The 27,643-nt window shown below is 35.7% G+C and overlaps 1 protein-coding gene across 1 annotated transcript in view; it reads right to left on the reverse strand.

Annotated features, from left to right (window-relative positions):
• Positions 1-15,313: 15,313 nt before the first annotated feature.
• Positions 15,314-27,643, reverse strand: part of LOC144435190 (helicase POLQ-like) — a 34,821-nt gene continuing 22,491 nt past the window's right edge. The window contains exons 8-16 of the mRNA XM_078123762.1: positions 27,411-27,552; positions 23,139-23,243; positions 22,115-22,328; positions 20,248-20,408; positions 18,677-18,775; positions 18,297-18,473; positions 17,204-17,317; positions 16,349-16,483; positions 15,314-15,706 (exon numbers count right to left, since the gene is read on the reverse strand). Coding sequence (XP_077979888.1) covers positions 15,632-15,706; positions 16,349-16,483; positions 17,204-17,317; positions 18,297-18,473; positions 18,677-18,775; positions 20,248-20,408; positions 22,115-22,328; positions 23,139-23,243; positions 27,411-27,552 — 1,222 coding nt within the window. The 3' untranslated portion in view covers positions 15,314-15,631. The remainder of the gene's footprint in view (positions 15,707-16,348; positions 16,484-17,203; positions 17,318-18,296; positions 18,474-18,676; positions 18,776-20,247; positions 20,409-22,114; positions 22,329-23,138; positions 23,244-27,410; positions 27,553-27,643) is intronic.

The raw sequence follows: 27,643 nt of genomic DNA on the forward strand, positions 1-27,643 counted from the left end.
CCATAGTGATGACTCATATTTTTGACCTGTTGAAAATACGGTGACAATTATTCCAACGTTTAACCCCTTGCTAATGTTCTAACTGACCAAGAACTTTTATGTCGTCATCATCATCATCATGATCATCATCATCATCATCATCATCACCGCCACCACCACCACCACCACCACCACCATCACCATCATCACCATCACCATCACCATCACTATTATTATTATCATCATCATCATCATCATCATCATCATCATCATCATATCATCATTTCACCTCTGACATACTGGTTATATACATCAAAGCATAACAGAAATATCTGGGTTACTTTCGAAGACTAATCTGTTTGTCTTGATGCCAATAATATCAGTAATTTTAAGACTTTTATTCAGTTTTGTATCCCACCCCAACCTGCCCCTGCCTCCGTGTATATTCCAAGCACAAGTACGGTTTAGAATGGATTTGTCTATTTTTAATTTCTCCAGAGTTCAAAATTATCAAAGGCATTATCACCAAACAGTGCAGAATCTCCAAGACGTAGACTTGAATTAATAGATGATTATGAGATACAAAAGACGAAATTAAAGTTATTTATACAGAAATGGGATGAATATCATCAAAGCCAATCACAGAAAACTAACGATGCTGCTATTCGGGAACACAAAGAAGAGGTAAGTCCATTTCGGAGGATGTAACTGACATATTAATGGGATTAATTACAACAATATGGGAAATACACAATGATGTTGTGAGAATTTTCTTCGATTAGTCTAGCTGCTCGATCCTCGGGCAATTCTGCTAACTTCAATTTAAAAGCGACCACAAGTCGCATAGTGCCAAAGGCGCTGTCGAGGGTCTTCCTTTTGTGGAGCTGCGCACGAGAGATACTGTTTTCCTCGGGTTCTGAGCACAAATCCAGGTCTTGACTACTGTATTATATTACCATGTGAATGGTCTTCGAATAGAGATGGAAGTATCCCCCAAAAATAAGTTATAACTAGTATAATTGCAATTTATGAGGATCTCACATGACACTAGTAGGTGTGTTTATACATTTTGATAGCCTAGACGCTATAAGTTTTATTGTGGGACAGGTCGTAGACGAAATCAACAAAGCTTAGAGTCTAGACCGACCAAGTTTGTTCTCTGCAGACATGCCTCTCGTCATGATCACGGAGTGGTATGCCTATCCGACAACGTAAAACACGCTTGTTTGAACCAATCTTGATTTACACGTTGTTGGTGTCACTTTTATCGCTACACTTCACAGCTATTGAACCTGAGGCTAAACTTAATCGTTCTTCCGTAAATTTGCTTTACTACTTCATCAAGTTAGTCATTTTATAGCAACTATTAAAAGTGATAAATTCTCCAATTTTATATTTTAAATTAAATGACTCCGTCTTACAGTTAATTACACCAAGTGTAAAATCGGAATCAATTAGGAGTTTAACGTTGTTTCGGTTTCTTTCAGACAAAGTTGTGTTAGGGGTCAAAGTTACAATAATCACGAGAATCCGTAGGTGACCCATTTTTTATCAGATCGACAAAAGGTGACCTCGAGGTCATTCCCTATACTTTGATATATGGAATGCATTAACTGTTAACAATACTATATTAGACTGCCAGTGACGTCGTCATGGTTAGTAATCTCATTCCTGACAAGATGATATATATGGTAGACCCCATGCTACTGGATAGTAACCGTATTATACATAGTATGTGTTACATTGTTAGTGTTTTGAGTCATTCCTCCACCAAAATCGAAACTGCGCTAACACAATCGATCAATCCTCTACCACTATAAATAAATCTCTACCACACTCTGTCAACCCCCTACCATAATCTATCTATTCTCTACGACAATCTATCGATCCTCTACTACAATCTATCGATCTTCTACTACAATCTATCACTCCTTTACCACAATCTCTCAATCTTCTACCACAATCTATCAATCTCCTACCACTATCTATTAATCCTCTACCACAATCTACCAATCCTCTACTACAACCTATCAATCTTCTACAACAATCTAGCAATCCTCTACAACAATCTATCAATCTCCTACATAATCTATCGATTCTCTACTACAATCTATCAATTCTCTATCACTATCTATCAATCCTCTACATAATCTATTGATTCTCTACTACAATCTATCGATTCTCTACCACAATATATCAATCCTCTACCGCAATCTATCATCCCTGTCACAGCCTATCAATTCCCTGTCAATACAATGTAAGAATTCAGAATCGAAATGAAACGAAAACAGTCGGTGGATGAACTGCAGGAAGAGATAAATACATATCATGGATACGTGCGGTAGTTAACTAGTGTTGCTATCTTTTAATGTGAATTACTAGTATGTTAGGAATATTGGTGTGAAAAGATGTTCATTGTTCTGTCACATGATTGTAACAACATCATGGAACAGGATCTTCTTACACGTACACGGCTTTATCCGAATCAAAATTCAAGTATACTCACCCCCCCCCCCCCTTGTAAACTTTCCTACCCTTGACATGACGGCGTTGATTCGCGTCGACTGCACACCGAGTATATAGCGCCCTCAAGTGTAAAAGTTTATCAATATTCAACAATAAAGATACTCTAAACTTGTGAGATAACGAAGAACTAACCGAACAATTAGTTATAGACATAGTAGAGTCATGAAAGGTCAGAGGTTATGATACATAACAGACGTCAGTCTAACCAGTTATATTGTCAATTTCAGATACAGCGATTACAGGAACTATTAGACGAATACAGACTGAAATTACAGAATACAGAATATGAGTTACGATCAAAAAATCACGATATGGATGAATTACAAAGCGACTGTAGCAAGATGAAAATTGAGGTAAGCTTCCCCCCCCCCCATATCAATAAAATCTTCCGAAATATCTGGTTTAGAGTACGAGAGTCCAATAAAATTTATCTGTCCAAGATCAAGAATTATCCTATATACGGCGATAGTGGTACACCATTTACCTACCATACCCTATATGGTATCAAAGATAAACGGAGTATCACTAACGCCCTAGTAAAACAGGTTAATAAAGAATTAAGATTACCTGGATCATACTCTTTGCGTTAGAGGTCAACATTAACTAATATTGATCAGGTGGGAGGTAGGGGTGTCATGTTAGTTGAATGACTTCAATATGTTACACTTTTTTGGATTTGTCCTGTCGTTCATGTTTGTCAGTGTTTATATGTTTTTTGTTTGTTTGTTTGTTTGTTTGTTTGTTTGTCTGTCTGTCTGTCTGTCTGTTTGTTTGTTTGTTTGTTTGTTTGTGTGTGTATGTGTTTGTTTGTTTGTTTGTTTGTTTTGTTTGTTTGTTTGTTTGTACATAGCTAACTGGGCCTGAATTGTCTGTGATTATAGCCCCTGCTCGAGAAAAAGTGCACGGATCTGTCGTTTTCATTAAAGACTCGACGTGTATTAATTGTATTGTGCATATATTAAACGTGCCTGGAATTATAACCTTAAAAAATGCAACTTGAGCCAAATATTGCAATATAAAAGCTCTCTGCGTACATTGCATTTACTATGGTCTAGAAGTTAAGCCCCTGCGGATTGTCCGTTTTGCATTCTGTGAACTTTGAACTGTCGTTCAGTTAAAGAGTGGGAAAGGTTATAGTCTGAACTTGGTATGTTTTAGATATACGCCACATTCTTAGATGACCCCTTTCCAATATTATATAGATAAATATGATGCAGGAACAACGCCAAAACATTCAAGACAGTCGGGACAGATTAGTGGAAGAATTACACAAGAATGCGTTGTTCATAAAGGAGAAAGATACAGAATTGGCAAAGTGGAAGAATAAATGTGAATGTCTATCAAGCAAATATGATGATATAGCTCTAGATTTTAGGAGACTCGAAAAAGAGATTGGAGATTACAAGACGCTGATGGAGATAGCTGAAGACAGGTAAGACGAAGCTTAAGCTTGATATTGCGAGACCACAGACACTCGACTCAATCTGTATGATTTTTAAAAAAATGTATAGTGAATTATTTACTATACATTTTTTTAAATTATACAGATTGAATCGAGTGCCTATGGTTGAGACAAGTTCAGGTGTATGGAGAATGGGTAAGAGTTTCTTTGGAACGGTAAATTGGAAACGAATGTGACGTTTTGATCAGTCTACTATGGATCTTGATTACGCCAATTTACCGTTCCCAAAGGAACTATATTTTGATAATTATCTTTCAGGTATATATGGCGTTCATGTACCGACATTTGATTCATGACTGTTTCTGTTGCTATCAATATGAACTGGTGGTGTTATAGTACAGGAATTTTGGTTTGGTTGGGTTTGGTTTGGTTTGGTCTGATTTTATATGATTAACTTGACTTGTCTTGATTAATAAAACGTTTTTTGTTTGTTTGTTTTTACAGTTGTGAGAGTGATGATTAGCTAACTAAGAGCAGTCACTTTCAAACTCAAATTCTTATATCATGTAATTACAGTTCGGACATTTACTCAGCGTTCGTTACGGTATAGATTGACGTAATATCAAAACAACGATATGAACCCTCTATAAGTACAACAAAATACACACCCATTTCCTTGTGATGTTTGATATTTAATAGTAATATAAATATCATTCGGTTTATATTTCTGAATATAGCATAGTACTTGCAGAAACGGTGGGGGCGTTTCCTGAGATAGAGCCTGCACCAGATGAGTTTTCCTTCATGGAGTTGGACTGGAAATAATGCAGAGTTGAATGTCGTTTGGTAAGTATAATGAGATAGTGCTTGTAATAGATCACACACGGCAGACTGATACCATCACGTGAGATTACAAAATGAGACATTTATACTTTTAGTGACAATCTTAACCTACGTGCCGCGAAGATATTTTTCATGCGTCATACTTTCATTGTATATTTCAGAACAAGACGTGCGCCTGTAAATATCTGCATCTGCATATATAAAGAGATTAGAATGCCGCCAGATCCTGTTACAGTTACTAAGGTGTGAATGGGCTTCCTTTAACAACCCTACGTATGCATTTGTTGAATTTTTGCTTTTACAGACTGATCATGACCGTTGATCAGCTGGAAGTAGAGTTTCACTCATTTCTCACCTTAGTTGAAAAAATATATATATATATCCTGCCAAGGTGTTCGCTGTGCATTGCAATCTGGGTATCCTTAGATGGTTAGCATTAATGTTTTAATACCTTCTACAAGTAATATTACTCACACGGAGAGAAAAGTGACAGCATATATCAACAATCTTAATTTCATACTGCTACCAAGAACTTCAATACAAGTTGTATTGCTCATAGTACAAGGACTAGATGTCCTTCGCTATATATATATCCCACCTGTTACCTACACGATAGTTCACGGACAGGGGACTACTTAGCACATTTGTGTGATATTCGTTGCATATTTGTGTGGTGTGTGAAGCGCATATGGATATTCATGTTGTGTTTTCTAATATTAATACCAGCAACTTTGAAAGAAATGTGTGGCTCACACGCCGAGTCGTATATAGCGCCCTCAAGTGTGAAAGTGTTATCTGAAAACAAATGCGTCTGAAATATCCGACTCGGTTGGCGTTTTTTCTAAATAGAAAGTAAATGTTTGAATTATAAATAAACTCTTACTGAGATACTACACATTTTGCGGAATTACAACGATATACATTTGAAGTACGTACTCGTGAACACGCGCCCACATGTGTGGAGAAATAGCTTCAGTTTCGCTTTAAAATTCCAAGGGTGTGTATTGAAATTCAATAGACTATAGCTATATTTAAATTTCACTGTTAATACATTATACATGTATAGGTACTCTGATGAATTGAATTTATTAACAAATAAAGTGGTGTTTTCAAGTTTGACCAAATTTTCTTGGTGTTTCACTGGAAATTGTCTACCGCTTTTGTTAATGCTCAATGAAACTAAAGTTTAGGGTTAAAAAAAACTACCCCTTTGGATATCGTAAGCTTCAAATACCCCACCCCCTCCAAGAAAGACTACATTTTCCAAAGTGGCCCTGAACCGACATTTAAGTTTTGGACAATGTAATTCATTTAACACAGATTCCGTCCATGGATTGAGGCAAGCTTACGACGAAACTAATTCAGGCTTACAATTTCCATGTAAAAAAAAGAATGGATGGTCACGGATACATCATGAGAGAATGTACACTTGTGTAATCAAAATATAATATTTATAAAAATAGTTGTTGGTGTTTTCTATGTACCCGTCGGTTGGTCAGTCAGTCAGTCAGTCAGTCAGTCAGTCAGTCAGTCAGTCAGTCAGTCGGATGGACGGTGCACGATGTGTGTATTTACCGGTGACGTGATCATTCTTGTCAAATAGTGACGACGGTCACTATACGTCATTGTTCTAAAGTCTACAAATTTTCAATGAATACTGCAACAATTCACTTATGACGTAGAGGTGACGTGATCTTTGCTGTAAAATAGTAACTTCACCACACGACATTTTCCTATAAAGTCTACACATTTTCAATAAATTCAACACAATTGATTAATGATGTCCTTATCAAATAAAGTGCGTTTTTTAATAAATTCACATAATAATTAAGTGCACATTGTTTGATGGAGAGGTGGCGTGATCTTTGTTGTAAAATAGTGACGTCACCACACGTCATTCTTCTCAAGTTTACACATTTTCAATGAATACAATTCATCTATGATGTACGCGGTATGACAGAGAAGTGACGTGAAATAGTAACACTGATCATGGACGTCATAGTTCACCATTGTTGCATTGAATATAGTATCATGTACATTGTTACACGACATTACATTCTGTACATGCTCCTTATAAAGTTATGGTGTAAAGTAGATTCCACTTTCTTCTGTCTACCTGCACAGAAAAAAATATTTCCTTTATTAAATACTACCAGCGAGGCAGACAAATACCGATTTCATTTTATGACATGGTTAATATGCATACTAGTGTAACTAACTTTAATAAAAGCGCCAATGGCATTGCAGTACAACTGTTGAGAGTAACTTTAATTTTCTCCTACGATTATGGTCTTGTTGCTAGGGATATTTGAATACACCTTTTGAAGATTTTTACCCTTCTTACCCATCCATGGTCTTATATCTGCAATATACACCATTGTTTAACTGTTGCTATGGGGGTGGTCTTGTTGCTAGGCATATCTGCATACATTTTTGGAATGATCATTCATTTGCCTTTCCTTCACTGGTGTTATGGCATTATACACCACCGTTTAACTGTTGCAATGGGCGTGGTATTATTGCTAATGACATTCACATATTTTTAAAAAATGTTTGCTCAATTGCCTACCCATTCCTGTTATGTTTGCAATAAGCCCTATCATTTGACTGTTGCTAAGGACGTGGTCATGGTTGCTAGGGCCACTTATGTATGTATGACACACTCGCAATTTACACACTGACACTGTTAGAACCATAATCAATTTCATCCCAGTAGTATGAGACTTAAAGTTCAATACCAAAATCACTTGCATCGTCCACAAGACAGATATACAGACAGACAGACAGACAGACAGACAGACAGACAGACAGACAGACAGACAGACAGACAGACAGACAGACAGACAGACAGAATTTACCATGAACCATTGGTTCCCTTTCTGCTAGAACTTAGAGAATGTTTCCAAGCAACCTCGCGGAGGGATAATTCAAGTGCCACTAACATGCACTTGTTACAATATGTTAAGTATATCCCATCATATTTTAATGATTTAATGAGAGAAATCTGACAAAAGACATCACATTTGTAGCCGTAATTTGCATATCACCGAATTTCAGACCGATCTGTCCTGTAGTTTTTTAGCAAAACTGAACTGAGGTTCAGTAGTGCTATAGGGATCGCCCGGTGTCTGTCTGTGTGTGTGTGTGTGTGTGTGTGTGTGTGTGTGTGTGTGTGTGTGTGGGGGGGGGGGGGGTGTGTGTGTGTGTGTGTGTGTGTAAACAACTTAAACTCAAAAACTGCTGAACCGATTGCCATGATATTTGGTGGGTCCATTACCTTGGGTGTCTAGTTGGGAAATTGTTCAAATCAAAATCATCGCATCACAGATGTGTGATTTGGGTCAAAAAATGTGATTTTTGGTCAAAAAACTTAAACTCAGAAACTACTGGGCAGATTGGTGCGAAATTTGGTGGGAACATTCTTAAGGGGATGTAAAGTAAGATTTGTCCATGACGGGATGATTCCATCAGTGATATGCAAATTAGGGCTAAAAATGTGTCTTTTTGGTTAAAAATCTATAATTCCAAAACTACTGAGCAGATTGGGCTGAAATTTATGGACAAAGAAATATTAAGCATACCATGATTCCATGAGTGATATGCAAATTAGATGTAAACATTTTCATTTTTGGTCAAAAACTTATATCTCAAAAAGTACTTGGTCACCGAGTCTGAAACTTGGTGAGATGTTTCTGCATTTTGACAAAATTGGCCCTAGCAACCATGACCACGCCCTTAGCAACAACCAAATTGCAGTATATTTTGGTCAAATAACAACATCATATGGTAGGCAAATGAATAAACATTCAAAAAATGTATGCAAATACCGTAGCAACCATGACCACGCTCATAGCAACAGCCAAACGGTCGTGTATTTCACAAAGATAACAACAGGGATTAATAGACAATTGAATAAACGTTCAAACAATGTATGTAAATTTGCCTAGCAACAAGACCACGCCCATAGCAACAGCCAAATAATCATGTATATTGCAAAGATAACAACAGGAATAGAAAGACAAATGAATAAACATTCAAAAAATGTATGCAAATGTGCCTAGCAACAAGACCACGCCCATAGCAACAGCCAAATGATCACATATATTGCAAAGATAACAAAGGGGATTAATAGACAATTGAATAAACATTCAAAAAAATGTATGTAAATATGCCTAGCAACAAGATCACGCCCATAGCAACAGCCAAATAATCACATATATTGCAAATATAACAACAGGAATAGAAGACAAAAGAATAAACATTCAAAAAATGTATGCAAGTGTGCCTAGCAACAAGACCACGCCCATAGCAACAGCCAAATGATCACATATATTGTGAAGATAACAATGGAGATTAATAGACAATTGAATAAACATTCAAAAAATGTATGTAAATATGCCTAGCAACAAAACCACATCCATAGCAACAGCCAAATGATAGCATATATCGTAAAGATAAACATGGTTGGATAGGCAACTGGATAGTCATTCACCAAATGAACACTTATTGTTCGCATGTTAGCATTTTTAAAAACTGTACAGTTGTGCTACAACGCCATTGGCGGTATTTTTGAGTTTAAGTCTTTTCCTTTACCAAAAAGCACATTTTTACCCAAATAACACCTGTGATGTAATCATTTGCCTTCAACAATTTCCCAACTAGACACCACTAGTACTGTCCCCACCAAATACCAAAGCAATTGGTCCAGTGGTTTATATATAAAGAGGATTATGGCTAATCTATGCAAATGCGGGAAATTCAAACTGATGTACAGAGCTCTAGCTTCTGGGTCTTGTTTTCAGCATTTTTTCTGTGCTCCGAGAAACACACAGGTCATGTATCATGTACAAATTGTTTGTGAATGTCGTAGGATGGTAACTTGATACACACATTAGTTGAAAAGCAATCTGTTTGTTTCATAGAATTAAAAAAAACATCTTTCCAAGTGAGACAAATTCCCCTGCAAACAGCTGCTTAGATTGTGTGTCATTCAGGATTATTCAAATATGCGGCATTTGCATGTGAACAACCCAGATAGAGAATACTTATATTTTTGGTGATTACTTGCCAATGAGTCATCACAAGTTCTCCACCTCCAAACATAGTCAGTCATATGCAAAATAGGGTCCCAGGCACCGACAATCCTATTAAGTTTGAATTTGAATTTTGAATTTTTAAAAAAAATTTTTAATTGTTTATTCATCAGATACAAAACAGAATAACATTTTTATGTACATTTCAAAAAGGAGGTTGATTGGATAATATATCTGGTGAGGGCCATAGAAATAGTTAGATCAATATCACTCATGGGATTAAGTCGTGTGTGCATTAAATCGTGCACACACACACACACACACACACACACACACACACACACACACACACACACACACACACTCACTCACTCACTCACTCACTCACTCACACTCACAGACAGACAGACAGACAGACAGACAGACAGACAGACAGACAGACAGACAGACAGACTCCGCACCATGCCTACAGCACTACTGAACATCATTACTTCACTTGGGCTAAAAATTCAAATGTTATACCCATTGCGTATATCAAAGGGACGTGATCATAATGCCGATGTGCATTTTGAGATGAAACGATCCAGATATATATATATCTATATATATCGTGGAGTATTCGATAATTTTCTTTCTTTGCCATCACTCTCGTAAAGGACATCTGTTCCTCCACATATACATTTGGAGGTAGAACCAAATTCATTACAATGGCCGTTACCCATACACGTTAATCGCAATAATCCCACACGTGTTACTTTTTGTCAGATGATTTAAATGCAATTACTTTTGTTACCGAAAAAAATACTATTATATCTAGCTAAGTCGTAAAACCAGTGGGACACCATGACGATTATTTATGCGTCCCTTGACACTGTAAATGGCATTTTTCAATATTTCAAACAAAGTGGAAGAGAGAACGAGAGCTTACAGAAACTGAACACTCAACGAAAGGAGTGACATCTGTATGTTCACCAGGCCGGAATAATCAAGCTTTCTCGGAAAATATGTAAGCTTCCAGAAAGGGTTATCGATGCGTTTATCAACTATTTGTTGAAAATCGAAACAGGTTCCTCAGAGTTCGTACTTTGTAAGTTGTTCACGAGTGGTTTTGTAACCACAGGTAATCTCGAAACATAGGGTTGTAAAAAAAAATAAGCTGCTCCCTGCGTTGTCATCATGTCTGCTTCCAGGATGACGTTGATATTCGGTGCAATTCTTGTAATATTCGTTGGGCTGATCAAGAACATCAATGGATCCGAAGGTGAGAAAAATAGTATTTATTCCTTACCTCACCTCACCTTACCTTACCTTACCTTACCTTACCTTACCTTATTTTTCCTTATCTTATCCTATAAAGTTTTACCATTATTTTTAATATAACTGTGTTACAAATAAACGAAATTGGCGATATTCAAATCTTCAAATACTCTTATTTTAAATTTGAACTGAAATTCACAAACATTAGGCAAATTTAAATTTATCAATTCAGAATTCGAGAAAAGACGAAATCAAATTATTCATTCGAATTACCGAGAAAAAATTAAAGTCAATCTAGATGTCATGCATTGCAGTCAGTTCAAATCGGCAGATGTATAGCGTGCTGGCCTAATATCATAAATATGTGGGATCTAGCCGACACAAGACCATTAAACCTGCCAGATGGGGGTGGGAGGGGTTTGTCGCCAATGATTAATTGATATTTTACGTTATCTATGTGACAGATATTGATGCTCTGTTAATTAACAGGGGGAAAAGCTATTCAGAACTTTTAGAAAAAACGTTTGAGTTGAGTTGTATTAAGACCAGTTATATATTTGATGATTCGGCTTTACAACTATTTTACATTTAAATCAATTTTATACAGACAAACAAATACTGACCTGTGTGAAGTAAGGGGTCATGCAGAGGGGGACGAGACGAATCAATTGGGAGCATATGTTCAAATGTGCAAAACAATTCGATATAATACGAAATATTGACTTATGCTATCTCTATATATACGTGCAACGCCTACTGTATGACTCGGGATGAAATAAGTATTTTGTTTTCATTTTTTTGTCGGGGAAAACCAAACATGCGAAGTTTTTTAGTAATGTCATAGACCATAATAAACGAACTATCAAGATTTGATTTATAATTATTAGTACATGTATAATGGTATGAACTGATTAGTTGAAGTTCGTTAGTACTAGTTACAATACCATAGAGGGTAACTTCAGACGAATTTCAACTATAACGTATTAAGAATGAAATCAAATTAGTTTTGAACAACGCGATACATGTAATAGCTGGCGATTTTCTGTCACTAAAAATTTACACTTTAAAAAAAAAAATTAAATTCTTATATTAGATTAAGAGATTAAGAGATTAAGCTACGTGATCAGCCCCATCGCCTTCATATAAACCTTAAATTTTCGGAATTTTTGTATAAAGGGCTGTTTTGCCGGTTCACTACAATGGCGTGTTTTATAGTAAAGCTTATTCAGTGTAGTTTAATACGCAAGCCTTGTATACATGTAAGTCATTGAATGAATATTTTCCCGTTGATTTGGCAACTTTCAGTTTAATAAGGGGGAACACGCCACTCCAGGAAATAAAAGGTATTTTCATAAACTTTGTGTTCTAGAGAGTCAGTTCATAATTTCACGTTATGTGTTGTGAAATTATAAAACGACTCTCCAGAACCTAATTATAAAGTCTAAAGTAGTATACCTCTAGTTCCTGGAGTGGCGTTCCCCTATAGCTATCATGATCTCATTGACAAGTCAGACTGTACATGCAAATTTATGTTTCAAAATCAAAGATAGATTCAACAAATACGCAGGTTGGTACTACTAACTTTTTTATGTAGCTTTTGATTTGGATTGTGCCTAATTTATTTGTAATTATCATGTATACCTACCATGATACATCTGCTTAATCACGTTTCAGAAGTGGACGCGTGTCTTCCCAATCCCTGTCAAAATGGAGGTGAATGTAAAAACTTCAGGACATTTTACTTCTGTATTTGTCCTGACGCATGGACCGGTCATCATTGTGACGTCACAGGTATGGACCTGATAACTGTATACAGATGGTCTTAAAATGATTTGCAGAAGTTTTTGGAAATCTCTAACCACAACTCAAATACGACTTTCGTGATTTTGCAACCAATACGAACTTTTATTAGGTAAAAAGATTACCATTAAGGGTTCAAACGTGATGGAGGTCAGTTGAAGTGTAAGAAGAGAATTTAGATTTACATCAACCCGGGATCGAATCATTGTTGTTGTTCATTTTGCCATTGCTGTTCACTTTCATATATTTATTTCATGAAATTAAATTATCAGAATACCAGAGAGCACATAATGGCATAATAATTTTGTAATATTTGTTTTGCGCCTGTCACTACTGCCCATATATTAATTTTTTAAAGCACTGCAAGATGTGTAGTTTTAATCTTTGCGACTTCACCAGGTCTGTTGTTACCAAGTCACATTTCTATAGATCTAGAGATCATGCTCTACTAACAAAACAATAAATTCGTTATATTTTCTTGTAGCAGGACAGTTTATGGTAGCCGACCAGACTCTACAAACAGACCAATCTGAAACCTTTTCGAACCAAGAACCCGCTACTGACGCTGAAATCGACCTCAAACGCGACAAGACGTCCACTTCCTCGAACCTTTCATTTGACGTTCACTCGGAAAAAGCCTGGAGAAAGGGCATAATCATCAGTTTTGCTATCTTCTGTGTACTAATTATTAGTTTGACTGTGTTCACTCTCTGGTTTATGCCGGTACGGAAACACACAACTGGTCATCTGGCTGTCAGAAGACAACACACATTGCAGTCAAGAAGTACGTTTTAATCTTCAACAACACTGTCTCACAGCTTCATAGTTATAGACCCATTGCACCGATATGTATAGGATAGCAGTCCGCGTTTGCAAGTATTCAGCATGTCATCAAAAGTTTGTGATCATTTAGTTTTAGAAATCTGATGAGAACTTGTACTCGATTTCAATTTTCCACCATGTGCTATCAAATGAGATCTTCAATAACTGATACAGTAACGTTCTTTCAACGAAGAGACAAAATGTTAAATGTTTGTTTTACTAGATTTTTTTTATGTTCACATTCATTGTAACGAGTGTTATACGTTATATATGTAGATTATTCTAATTATTCTCATGTTTACGTGTGATGTGTTCATTTCAGGTCGATCTCGAGGACGTGGTGGTTACATGCGAGTCCTGAAATCCCGTCTACTCCAACGAATGACGAACCACGACAGACCGGACCCAGTCGAAGTACAGCACTTTGTTAAGAAAACATCTCCTTCAAAACTACCACCTTGTACACGGGCAATTCGACTTAACAACGGGTCATTGTACGGTAGAGATGTAGCGTACCTGAATATCTGTAAACGGAATGGAGTGGTACATTTGGAGATGATTCGACCTGGCCTGGCTGACAGTTTACCTGATGTGACAATCAAAATGAATAATCTGGACATTGAGAATGCAGCTAGGATGGAAAACGATATCCAGGAGGAGGAGGAGCAACATGAAACAAATGACAGACTAAGAATTGTTGAAGTGTAAGAAAATATTGAATATTCATGTAAATTATAACTTTACAAGGCAAAGTATATCAAACAAGATTCTTTGGAAAGCAGAACTGACGTGAACACGTTTAAAGCACGGCTTAAAGGTCTTGATTGTCCATGCACTCTATTTTTTCATCATATGAATCCACGGTAACCAGTTCTGCCTTCAAGCCCTACATGGGAGGAGTTCTCTATACAATAGAAGTTTGCTGCATGGGGAAATATGTGACGACTAAACCAGCTAGAACTAGTTCATGCCATGGAACATGTATATGTATACTAGTAATAGCACACAGCTGAAATGACGCAACCATGTTGACTTTATTATCATGGGGGGGGGGGGCATATTTCACTCATATCTAGTAAGATAAAGATATAAAAAAAATTCCTGAGGTCATAAACGTCAACATATCTTTATTGAAATGGACAAACTTACATGGATTCACTGTCTTGTGTGTATAAATTAAAATTTATTGGATTTCTTGACCATAAATACTGTAATAATAACAGTCAGGATAAATGACCTTTGAACTCTCTGGCAAACGTAGCAAGCTACGACATTTGAAAACAGGTATGTATGCATTATACTTTCAAAGACCTATGAAAAGGCCAGGGGTCCGACATAGGTTGTCCACGGCAATTTTCAAGTACAAAAAAATGCACATGTGTTTGATGAGTATTTTATCTGAAATAATAGTATCCATTATTTCACCCGACTGCAATAAATCAAATGGTACTTGCCAACAATTTAGTTCAAAAGTGGGATAAATAGGGAAAGTGTATGGTACGTTTTCATCCTGGGAGATATTCCTGACAGAATAAGCATGATAAATGAGCTGGTCAAAATGTTAAAACTCAGAATACTAGTTTCTGATGTTGACATCATTATGCATAAATTAATTTACATTCATACTTATTTCAAAGAAAAACTGTATGATAATTTCATTATGTATCTGATTTCTTGATATTTCATATTTCAGACAATAAATATATACAAGTTCTGGTCATTTAGTGTCAGGTTTTGATGTGTAAATGGCGCCCTCTAGAGTCCATACAATTTGGGCAGATGGAAATAAATAAATACATTTGCATTGTAATCAATAGTCTGTGGTGAAAATATCACACACACATCATATAACATAGCCAAATAGTTAATTTACAACTTCTGTTATGTTTGGCATGCTATGATAGTTTCTGTTCCCAGAGCAAGAACAGAAATTTCCCTGGTGAATAGTATTGATATACAGTATTCCCCATCATGGTGCATTTGTGTTAACAACCATGTCTTCTGCTAACTCTCGTAAGGCTTCAGCTCTCTCTTCTAACTCCATCTGTTAAGGCAAAAGACACACTTTAGTGTAAGTATGATGGCTTACCAGTGAATCAAATATTGAAAATAGTACTCTTAGAATGTTGTGTATATTATCAAGTTAGTATATAAAGTATCTGTAGTATCAAATACTTTGCAGTGTAGTTCAGTATGTGAATGAGTTAGCACCAAAAGGACCTAACTCTATTATTGGTGATTTCTCACTTTTAACAATTCTAATGTTGTTCATGTGTGGTTTCTGATCTCAGTAAAATGCCCACCTTTGTTCTGACAGTCAACTAGGTAAAAAACATGAATTACATATGGCTTAGAGTCAAAAAGACTTGGTTTCTGAAAGGGACATATTTCTCAAAATATTGGATGATATTTTCTGACAGAGTGCTATTTTTTCTCTTATGTCACCAAAATTGTCCTGGGTGAAGATAATAGTAATAATAAATAATGAATAATACAAACAAAAAAGATGTGATTTAAATTTGACTTAGGGTCATACGGGCCTAGTGCTGAAGATACTTTTTGGGGCCTAATTTTTTTCTCAAAATAACATTTTTCTTAGATAGGCCCTTATGGCACTAATCCCTTTAAGTTCAATATTCATAAAACTGTCTGTAATATATTCCAATATCAATAGATAAATACATACCTTGGCTGCTGATACTATTTGTCTAGCTAGACTCTTTGTCATGTGTTCAATCTTACTGACCAAGTCATCAGGATTTGTGTAAGCTAGCTGGTTCAGGGTTTTATAACCTGCCTTCAAAAGCTGTTTAGCTCGACCCTATGGGTACAGACACAGACACAGACACAGACACAGACACAGACACAGACACAGACAGACAAGACAAGACAAGACAAGACAAGACAAGACAAGACAAGACAAGAAAATAAATAATTTGACAATAGTTTTATTTCTACTGACAGGAAACTTCCATAGCTTGGCACATACCTCAGGTATGACTCAGATAGGCTTGAAATATGTGTAAATGGAAACATGTATTGTACCTTTTACTGTCTTCTGAAAGTCACTGACATACATACAATTTCTAGTGACGCACCAAAATTTGCTGTTCACCTATCCGTTACTATGTGGTGACACATAGGGAATCTCAGTTTTTCTCATTTTGACTCACAACAGCAAAATTTGACAATTGAAGTATCATTAGAGGTCCAATGTCTAATGTCTGTCCAAGTGTACATATATACCTGTGACTTTTATTACATGTAAATGCAAACTAATCCTATCTAAAATCTTAAACACATTGTTTTAAGGTACACATAAACAAAATTATTGGCATGTCCGTACAACACACAAACTCTTGGTTATTGGCCACCACCTGTTTTACACCTGGTACTTCTAGTAATGGTATTAGATTAGCTGTAGAACAGTACGACAACTCTTTGACAATCTGACATTACCTGTTTTACACCTGGTACTTCTAGTAATGGTATTAGATCAGCTGTAGAACAGTACAACAACTCTTTGATAATCTGACATTACCTGTTTCACACCTGGTACTTCTAGTAATGGTATTAGATCAGCTGTAGAACAATATGACAACTCTTTGACAATCTGGCCTAGGAGATGATGAAATGCCCAGAATTCAGGCAGATCCTGTTGAAAGAATGCAATCAAAGAAAGATCAATTGTCCATTTTCTTTCAGGAAAGAACATATGTTAAGTTTGCTGACATAATGTTGCTTTTTTGTTCAAAAATGTGTTGTGGTAGGTTTGGAGGGGGGGGGGGGGTTGTGGTTAGTGTGGCTAGCATTAAACCATTTGTTTACTCCAGTACAACTGCCATCATTTATCAGTCTCTTGGGCAAAATTTCTGCAAAATTTGTACTTCTGTTCACCTGTTCTTGGTAGGATGGTATTTTATACAGTAAACAATTACTCTAAATATGATTGTGACTGAGGAGAGATAGAAAGTTCAATTTGATTTAACTATGCTGTGGAACAGTTTAGTTTAGATGTTTTGATATGCTACCAAGGGTTTTGAGAAAGTTCACGTATAAAGTTATAGGTATGTTTTATATACATCATTATACCATGCAAGAGCCAGGTTCAACAAAAATATGGAATATATACTCCAATCATTCTACGTCATGACAACACATGTCTACGTCATAACAACACATGTCTACATCACTCATGCTTCTGCTGTGTTCAAAATATGAGTCAAACGTTCAAAATTGCCATTTTTACTTTCCCCAATTTTTCTTTTGATATTACTGGCGCTGGTATGATGTACTCCAATATTTTTCTTCATTTAGCCAGAAAAATACTCTTGACCTAATGGTTGTCACTACTTGTCTAGCGACTCATAGTGACATGGGCCCCTTAGGTCACAAGTATTTCCTTGGCTGAATGAAGAAAAATGTTGGGGAATAATAACTTATTACATTAGAAACACACTACATAAATATGAAAGGATAAAGTTGTCACAGCACATTGGTATGGGTTGAATTTACTCAAAATATGACATGGCACCAAGATTACGACAAGGAAAATAATTCAGTGATATACCACCACCATCACCACCACCACCACCACCACCACCACCACCACCACCATTGCCATTACAACTTACTTCTGTAAATCTCTGTAAACTGGATGCAAAGGTAGCCGATGAAGAGAACAAGTTTTGTAGAAATCCCCTTGGTACATCAAACATAGCTGCTACCTGCCAAATACTGTGTTGTTTTAACACATACCATAACATCAATGTCATGAAGAATCTTTCCACTATCTTCTCATTTGCTTCACCCTAAAAAATAAGAAATCATTGTGTGAAGTATTCAAACTTGTGTGACCTGATGATCATGCATGGCAGTGAAATGGGGTCAAATCACTGACTACATCACTAATTAGAAAGCTTTTTTGACTATATTGTTTTTGTGTGTGTGTGTTTTCCACTAATCTCATACAACATGACACAGCATCACATTATCCATTATATACAAAACATACCTTTTTGACTCTTTGGCCGGCAGCTTTTCTGGCTACATAACTTTCATGTACTCCAATCATTTCAGCTGTTCCAAGCTCTACTTCACTCAGACCAGAAAACTGGTGAAAATGAAAAAAAAAATGCCATAAATATTGATATTCATAAAATATACCTAATTTTCCTGACCATTATTTTTAATATGTGTGTATGTTTCAATTTATGGACTAGGTTGTATCCAATCACTGTAATTCTATAATACATGTAAATGTATATTTACCCTCTTTTTAAAGACTTCTGGAATAATGATGCAGTAGTACATGTCATAGAAGTTGGTCTTCTAAACAAGGAGAATATTCATGGATCCTAAGTGCTTATTACTTATAGATAAACAACCATTAATATTCTGTATGCATCTAACACAAATGTATGTCTGCTAAGTCCCATGATGCAACAGTGTCCCAGTGTCAGAACAACAGAGGTGAAATTTACAGTTTCAATTTGGTGTTCCTTGGCAAGCACATAAAATATATGTGATGTGAAATCATAGTGTGACTCTCCAGAAGCCAAGGTTGATGAAAATACCTGTCTTTCCAGGAGTAGCATTCCCCTTTAAAGTTGACGTTTTCCTATCCCTTTGTACAAGTTCATCCAATCATATGTACCAATATTCCCTCAGTAAATATTTTTAGTTTGACGTTTCCTACCCCTTTGTATAAGTTCATCCAATCATATGTACCAATATTCCCTCAGTAAATATTTTTAGTTTGACATTTCCTACCCCTTTGTACAAGTACATCTAATCATATGTACCAATATTCCCTCAGTAAATACTTTTAGTTTGACGTTTCCTACCCCTTTGTACAAGTTTATCCAATCATGTGTACCAATATTCCCATAGTAAATATTTTTAGTTTGACGTTTCCTACCCCTTTGTACAAGTTCATCCAATCATATGTACCAATATTCCCTCAGTAAATATTTTTAGTTTGACATTTCCTACCCCTTTGTACAAGTACATCTTATGATATGTACCAATATTTCCTCAGTAAATAATTTTAGTTTGACGTTTCCTACCCCTTTGTACAAGTTTATCCAATCATATGTACCAATATTCCCTCAGTAAATAATTTTAGTTTGACATTTCCTACCCCTTTGTACAAGTTTATCCAATCATATGTACCAATATTCCCTCAGTAAATAATTTTAGTTTGACATTTCCTACCCCTTTGTACAAGTTCATCCAATCATATGTACCAATATTCCCTCAGTAAATAATTTTAGTTTGACATTTCCTACCCCTTTGTACAAGTTTATCCAATCATATGTACCAATATTCCCTCAGTAAATAATTTTAGTTTGACATTTCCTACCCCTTTGTACAAGTTCATCCAATCATATGTACCAATATTCCCTCAGTAAATAATTTTAGTTTGACATTTCCTACCCCTTTGTACAAGTTTATCCAATCATATGTACCAATATTCCCTCAGTAAATAATTTTAGTTTGACATTTCTTACCCCTTTGTACAAGTTCATCTAATCATATGTACAATATTCCCTCAGTAAATATTTTTACTTTGATGGTTCTTACCCTTTTGTAGAAGTTCATCCAATCAATCTTGACCTTGCTATTCATATCTCTAGGTGTTACTAAATACAGTAGATGTAATGTGTTGGTGACGACTAAACCTTTCTCTGCTGCAGTCTTGAGATCGTTGTACACCTCGGGACATACATCAATGTCTAAGGAACCTATGAAAACAATAGTAAAGACAGTCAATTACAACACCTGCTTCATCCCTGCCACCTACATTACAATTATTGTAGTCTCTCAAATCTCAATTGTTACTGCCATTTGGATGTCTTTGATCGGCTTTTCAAATTATGATATGTTGTCATTGAGTGTTCAGCTCATTCCCTTTCGTGAATTTGCAATATACTTTTACCAAGGCTTCCTGATGTCAAAAAATACTGCCAATGGCGTTGTAGCACAACTGTAGAGTTTTTAAAAATGTTTATCCATACATGTATGGTAGTCCATGCTAACAAGAAGTGTTCATTTGTTGAATGACTATCCAGTTGCCTATCCAACCTTGTTGGTATCTTTACGATATATGCTATCATTTGGCTGTTGCTATGGGCGTGGTCATGTTGTTAGATATATTTGCATACATTTTTGTATGTTTTTGTTCACTTGTGTATGAATTCCTGATATTATCTTTGCAATATACGTGATCATTTGGCTGTTGCTATGGGCGTGGTCTTGTTGCTAGGCATATTTACATACATTTTTTGAATGTTTATTCAATTGTCTATTAATCCCCGTGGTTATCTTTGCAATATATGTGATCATTTGGCTGTTGCTATGGCCGTGGTCTTTTTGCTAGGCACATTTGCATACATTTTTTGAATGTTTATTCATCTGTCTTTCTATTCCTGTTGTTATCTTTGCAATATACGTGATTATTTGGCTGTTGCTATGGGCGTGGTCTTGTTGCTAGGCACATTTGCATACATTTTTTGAATGTTTATTCAATTGTCTATTAATTCCTGTTATCTTTGTGAAATACACGACCGTTTGGCTGTTGCTATGGGCGTGGTCATGGTTGCTAGGGTATTTGCATACATTTTTTGAATGTTTACTCATTTGCCTACCAGATGACGTTGATATTTGACCAAAATATACTGCCATTTGGTTGTTGCTAAGGGCGTGGTCATGGTCGCTAGGGCCAATTTTCTCAAAATGTTTTGAAGAAAATCTGCAGAATAACACTTTCAGAAACATCTCACCAAGTTTCAGGCTCTGTGACCAAGTACTTTTTTGAGATATAAGTTTTTGACCAAAAATGAACATTTGTACACCTAATTTGCATATCACTCGTGGAATCATTGTATGCTTAATATTTCTTCATCCATACATCCCTAGATGCATTCCCATTAAATTTCAGCCCAATCTGCTCAGTAGTTTTGGAATTATAGATTTTTAACCAAAAAGACACATTTTCAGCCCTAATTTGCATGTCACTGCTGGAATCATCACTTCATGAACAAATCTTACTTTACACCCCCTTTATAACATTAATAACAATGTTCCCACCAAATTTCGCACCAATCTGCCAAGTAGTTTCTGAGTTTAAGTTTTTTGACCAAAAATCACATTTTTTGACCCAAATCACACACCTGTGATGCGATCATTTTGATTTGAACAATTTCCCAACTAGACACCCAAGGTAATGGATCCACCAAATATCATGGCAATTGGTTCAGCGGTTTTTGACTTTAAGTTGTTTACACACACACACACACACACACACACACACACACACACACACAGACAGACAGACAGACGCCGGGCGATCCCTATAGCACTACTGAACCTCAGTTCAGTTGTGCTAATAAAAATGGGAAAGAACTAAAGAAGACTGTCAAATTACAAGACATGGGTCTATGAATATCACCTCTAAAAGCAGCATGTCCAAGTTTGGTCACCTCCAAAGACGTGTTCTCAGCATTATCATCTTCACTTCTCTTCTCCTTGATAAGTCCTAGTTTTAGTAGATGAGTAACTGCATCCAGTGATTGCTGACTGACATCTATTTCATTATCTTTACTTTGTACATTACACAGTGTACACTTCATAAAATGCATCAGCTGATTGTGGCTTTTTGTTATCTGTAAAATTAAACATTGATATAAACATTGACTGAATCAGAAAGTTGAACCTCTTGTTATCTGTCTATTACCACATAGTCTGGAAACTTGTTGACTATCTGATGAAACAATGACATCAAACCAGAGAGTCAAGTCTCCAGGCTCACTACTACAGAGCTAAGGAAAATGTCAACTTTTTTTTCAAATTTCAAATTCTGCTTCAATTTTATCATAAATCATAATTTTCATTTTGATGAATATACAATAAACATAAAATAATGCTACTCACAGAATTAGGAATTTATTGAGAATGATCCAACATTCTTCAGGATACCTAGGACAATGTTGATGAGATGTTGGCAAATATTTTGGATTTGTATAAGGCCTAAAAAAAATTGTTTGGTTCTGGTTTATACCCAACCACACCTAGTTTTCATTGCCGACCCTAAACTTTTTTTTAGATATTTTATCAAAAAATGATAAAATCGTGATAACTGTGAAGTCTCGCAAGAAATAGTGGATGCAGAAACTGACATCAACTTAAAAAGACAACATAAAACTGTTCTTCCAATCTGAAGAAATCAATAACACAGAGATCATATGGAAATAATGGAAAACATAACTAACTGAGCTAGACACTCACATACGAAAAAAAAAATACATAAAAAAAAAATATTTGAAAAAATTTACCTACCCCACCTGTTCTAAAATTGAGCGTAATCGGAACCACACAATTTTTTTTTGTTAGGCCAAATGTAAATAATTTTCAGACCTGTGAGTAGTAGTACCTTTTGCTTAACATAAACCCAGAGTCAAAAAACTTGATCTTACCTGTAGTGCAATGACAGACAGTACAAGACTTCTGATTCCTTTGCCATCATCATACAGCAAACTACTGTGACAACTTTCAAGAGGACTGCTCAGTAAATCAAGAACCTGAACACGGAACAATAAAAATACAAGTTTTGAAACGACATGTTTCAACCACTCTGTATCTGACCTTTGACACCACCAAACACACTTTACAAACTTATTGGTATTTAATACAAGAACAAACATTTATGGCAAGAGGTCAGAGATCAACTTGATTATAAAAAAAATCTGTTCTAATGCATTAGAATCTGATAACAGTTGTTAGATCATCTACCAACATACCTAGACCATTATATATGATAGGGAGGACCCTATAGATGCAGTGTAGGGGTAAAATTATGATAGGGAGGACCCTATAGATGCAGTGTAGGGGTAAAATTACAACAAACAAAGCACATTAGTTTTCAAACCATCATCCTTTGCTCATATAAACTTTTGCTGTTTTTTTTAGGAATAACGTGTTGTCATGGCCAGACCAGTGTGCCATCTCAACCAATTTGGTACAATTTCTAGTGACACACCAAAATTTGTTGTTCTCCTTTTTTCTTACTATGTGGTGACTCGCACAAAATGTCAGTTCTCATCATTTTGACTCACAACAACAAAATTTGGCTGTCATTAGAGGGCACACCCCCGTGTCTGTGTTATGGCTGCGGGTTCCACGCTAAAACTCTAAAATTGGTGTTCATAAGTATTAAAGTAATAAGTATAAAAAAAATATAGAAAACACTACCATATGAACAATATTGTGACAGTCATATCCTTTGAATTTGGAATATTTTCTAGATGCTTGGATTTACAAAAAGTATTAACAGGAACATTTGTAATATCTTTCTTACTTTTCAATCTAAATGATCTTTCTTTTTCTGGATTTAAAAATATGCTTTTGTAAAAAAAAATAAGTGTTCCTTGACTATTAAAGTATAAATAAATCCCATTTCTTTCATTTTTGAGGTTTCAAGTGCATATTTACATACATATCAGTAAAGAGAGAATGAAGAATGTTCGTTGATAAATTCTGCTCATGTTGTTGATCTCTATTCTACCTTGAAATCCATGCTTACACCAGAGCATTTCCTGGTGTATATATATGTACTGTAGAACAACACAGTATGAATTCCTTGCTACTCCTTCAAAGTTTTTTGACTAGCCCTAAGCTGGATAACCATACAGCCATACCTGGGGATTTCATTTTAGCATAACATTGATAATCAGATAGACAAATCTCCAGCTAAATGAACCAGCACATGGTACTCCTACAATCTGTATCACCCACTATCAGAATCCAGCTATTGGTACTACAGCAGTCTCTAGAATGGATATAAAGTTTGACCAAATTCTACTATATCTTTGTTTGTTACAAACTGTGAGCGTTCAAGCACAGAAAACTGATTTTGATACTGTCCCAGCTGACAAGCTAAGGATAAGCCACACATGCAACACAGAGAATGATTCCAAATCATGTCTCTATACGGTGCATGTACCACAAACCTGCACCAACTCAGATGACATGGAACAGAAGTTGCTGAGACTGACTGAAGAACTAGCCACACTGAAAATGGAAACTGCTAACCAGATTCAGAATCTGTACTCAGATATGAATGTTATTTCATCAGCAATGAATGGACAACAAGACAACACTCAGTCTGCTCAGGTTTCTCAAACTTATAGAGGTGAGTTAAATTATTATGGAATTCAAGCTGTGTGCTACCACTTATAACATTCCCTTGTACATCATCAACTAAGACACAACAGAGCCCATGCAGCTAGGCTACTCATTGTGAAACTATCATGGTCAAAGAGGAGGTGCCTTCAATGCAGTACATACAACATGTACTAATTACAAAATGTAAATGAAGCTTGGTAGCTTGGACCATATTCCCAGTAATGAGATGCAACACTTCAATTCACCCGTGCTGGTAAATCTTAATATCACATTAAACTTTTGGTCCTAACACAAACTTGACAATTTTTACCTGAAATTGTGCAGATGAAAATATGAGTAAACAGTTTTCAAGTTTGTGTTTGGATCAAAAGTTTAATCTGATACTAAGATATAAGACTGTTTTATCAATACTAAAAGAAGGGGTTACTAACAGTAATATCTAAAGTCAACTTTGGTTAATGTAACAACCTGGCTTGCCTTTGTATCAAAAATTTAAAACTTGCAGAAGAGAATCAATATACATACATCTCAAACCTTGTTATGGGACAAGTAAATATTTCTTTATTGTTCATTTTTTTTCATTCATTGAACAACCAGGTTCTTATTTAGTAGTAAGCAAATATAGATGTACAAGTACTACATAAGTATTTACAAGCACTAGAAATTATTAAAGTTTGAAAATAAAGCTACATCGGTCAAGTGACTATAAATGGAAATATAAAATTGTCCTAATGAAGGATTTTGTTATTGGATTGATGTAATAACTTGATACCTATGTGAATAGAAAGTTCCTAATTTCAACCCCCTTTCAGGTTTTCAGGCCACCTTTCTAATATATTAAAGGCAAACAAAGTGCTCTATACTGAAACTGACAGCTGATTATTACATATTTATTTCAGATTGCAGTGAAGTGTTCCAATTTACTCCTACAATGACCAGTGGTGTGTATGAAATCCAGCCATGGGATAGTGCAAAGCCATTCCATGCTTACTGTCAAGTCAATGAAAACGATGTCTGGACTGTCATACAACGACGTCTGGATGGATCCGTCAACTTCTACAAAGACTGGCAAGCTTATAAGAAAGGTTTTGGTAACCGTATCAGTGAGTTCTGGCTGGGGAATGATAACATCTACTACCTGACGAGTCAAGGACATTACAAACTACGCATTGACCTAGAAGACTGGGAAGGTGGTGTACGCTATGCCGAATATGATCGATTTTGGATTGGTAGTGAAAACGAGCAATATCAGCTGCATGTCGGTGATTATTCTGGTGATGCTGGTGATGCGTTGAAGTACCACCAAGATGAGAAATTCACCACAAAGGACAGAGATAATGATGGTAGTTTAAATCGCAACTGTGCATTGCTGAATAGAGGAGGGTGGTGGTATAACAGTTGTCAACAATGCAATCTGAATGGAATGTATTATGAGGGTGGACGATATCAAGCAGGTACAAATGACGGAATTCAATGGACAAAATGGAAATCATCTTTCTACTCACTGAAAAGAGTCAGCATGAAAATTCAGCCTGTGGTCTAAATTTATAAGCCTCAATATCTAGTTATTTGTTCACTGAGGTATGTCAGCTAGGATACAAAGAAATAGATGATGAAAACTGCTATATCTAGGCATAAAAAATCACAATACTGCACATATTAGCTTTACATACATCTTTACTGCCTTTTTTTTCAGAATGAACACTTTCACCAAAACATGAAAATCATAAAATGTATCCAATCCTCTCCCCATACATTGTGTTCCCTACTAACTATATTCTCACAGCATTACGGTCATTGTGAACTTTTCTAAGATGGTTTGAAGATTGAAAGAGAAAATATTAATACATGTACTACCCCTACTCTATGAGAGTACAGTCAGTTTACTGTTGTTTTCTTAATGTATCAATTGAAAAGAAAAACCACAAAAACAAACAGAGTAACAAATTAGAAAGTTTACTGCTGTGAAGTTTTATGTCACAGTTTTACTTTTAGTAATAGAAATATAAATAAATATTTGTAATAATTTTGACAATTTTGGATGATGAAAACTTCAAATAGAAAATAAAATATAACTGTGTTGTTTTTAATAAACAGCACAATATGATTATAATAGTATTGTGAATCACTTTCAAAGTATGAATATAATTATAATGAGACATTTACCAGAAAGACAAAAGATTGTATAGTTTGGCCACTAGAACTATTCAGTGGCAGTTTTTGACCTAAAGTGAGGGCAATGATAGATGAGAACTATTCAGTGGCAGTTTTTGACCTAAAGTGAGGGCAATGATAGTTGAGAACTATTCAGTGGCAGTTTTTGACCTAAAGTGAGGACAATGATAGATGAGAACTATTCAGTGGCAGTTTTTGATCTAAAGTGAGGACAATGATAGTTGAGAACTATTCAGTGGCAGTTTTTGACCTAAAGTGAGGACAATGATAGATGAGAACTATTCAGTGGCAGTGTAACTAAAATATGGCGTATAGTGTACGTATTGGAAGTAATTTTACTTGTAAATCACGGTAAAATATAATTTGAAAGTTGTCACAACTTTACTAACCTGTTGTTTATCTTTATTTTTGATGATCAGAATACTTTCACCTGATGTATCTATGCCAGCTCTACCAGCCCTTCCTACCATTTGCTTGTACTTACTACCAGTCAACAATTGGGTGGCAATGTAAGGAGATCTTAAAATAACACTGTAAGGGAAATGTGGTGAATTCTAGTCAACAATTTGGATCGTAAAATAACACTGCAGGCATATTTATTTTCTTCGTTCAAAGAAGGAAA

Source organism: Glandiceps talaboti, chromosome 5 (genome assembly GCF_964340395.1).
Source record: "Glandiceps talaboti chromosome 5, keGlaTala1.1, whole genome shotgun sequence".
NCBI classification, from domain to species: domain Eukaryota; kingdom Metazoa; phylum Hemichordata; class Enteropneusta; family Spengelidae; genus Glandiceps; species Glandiceps talaboti.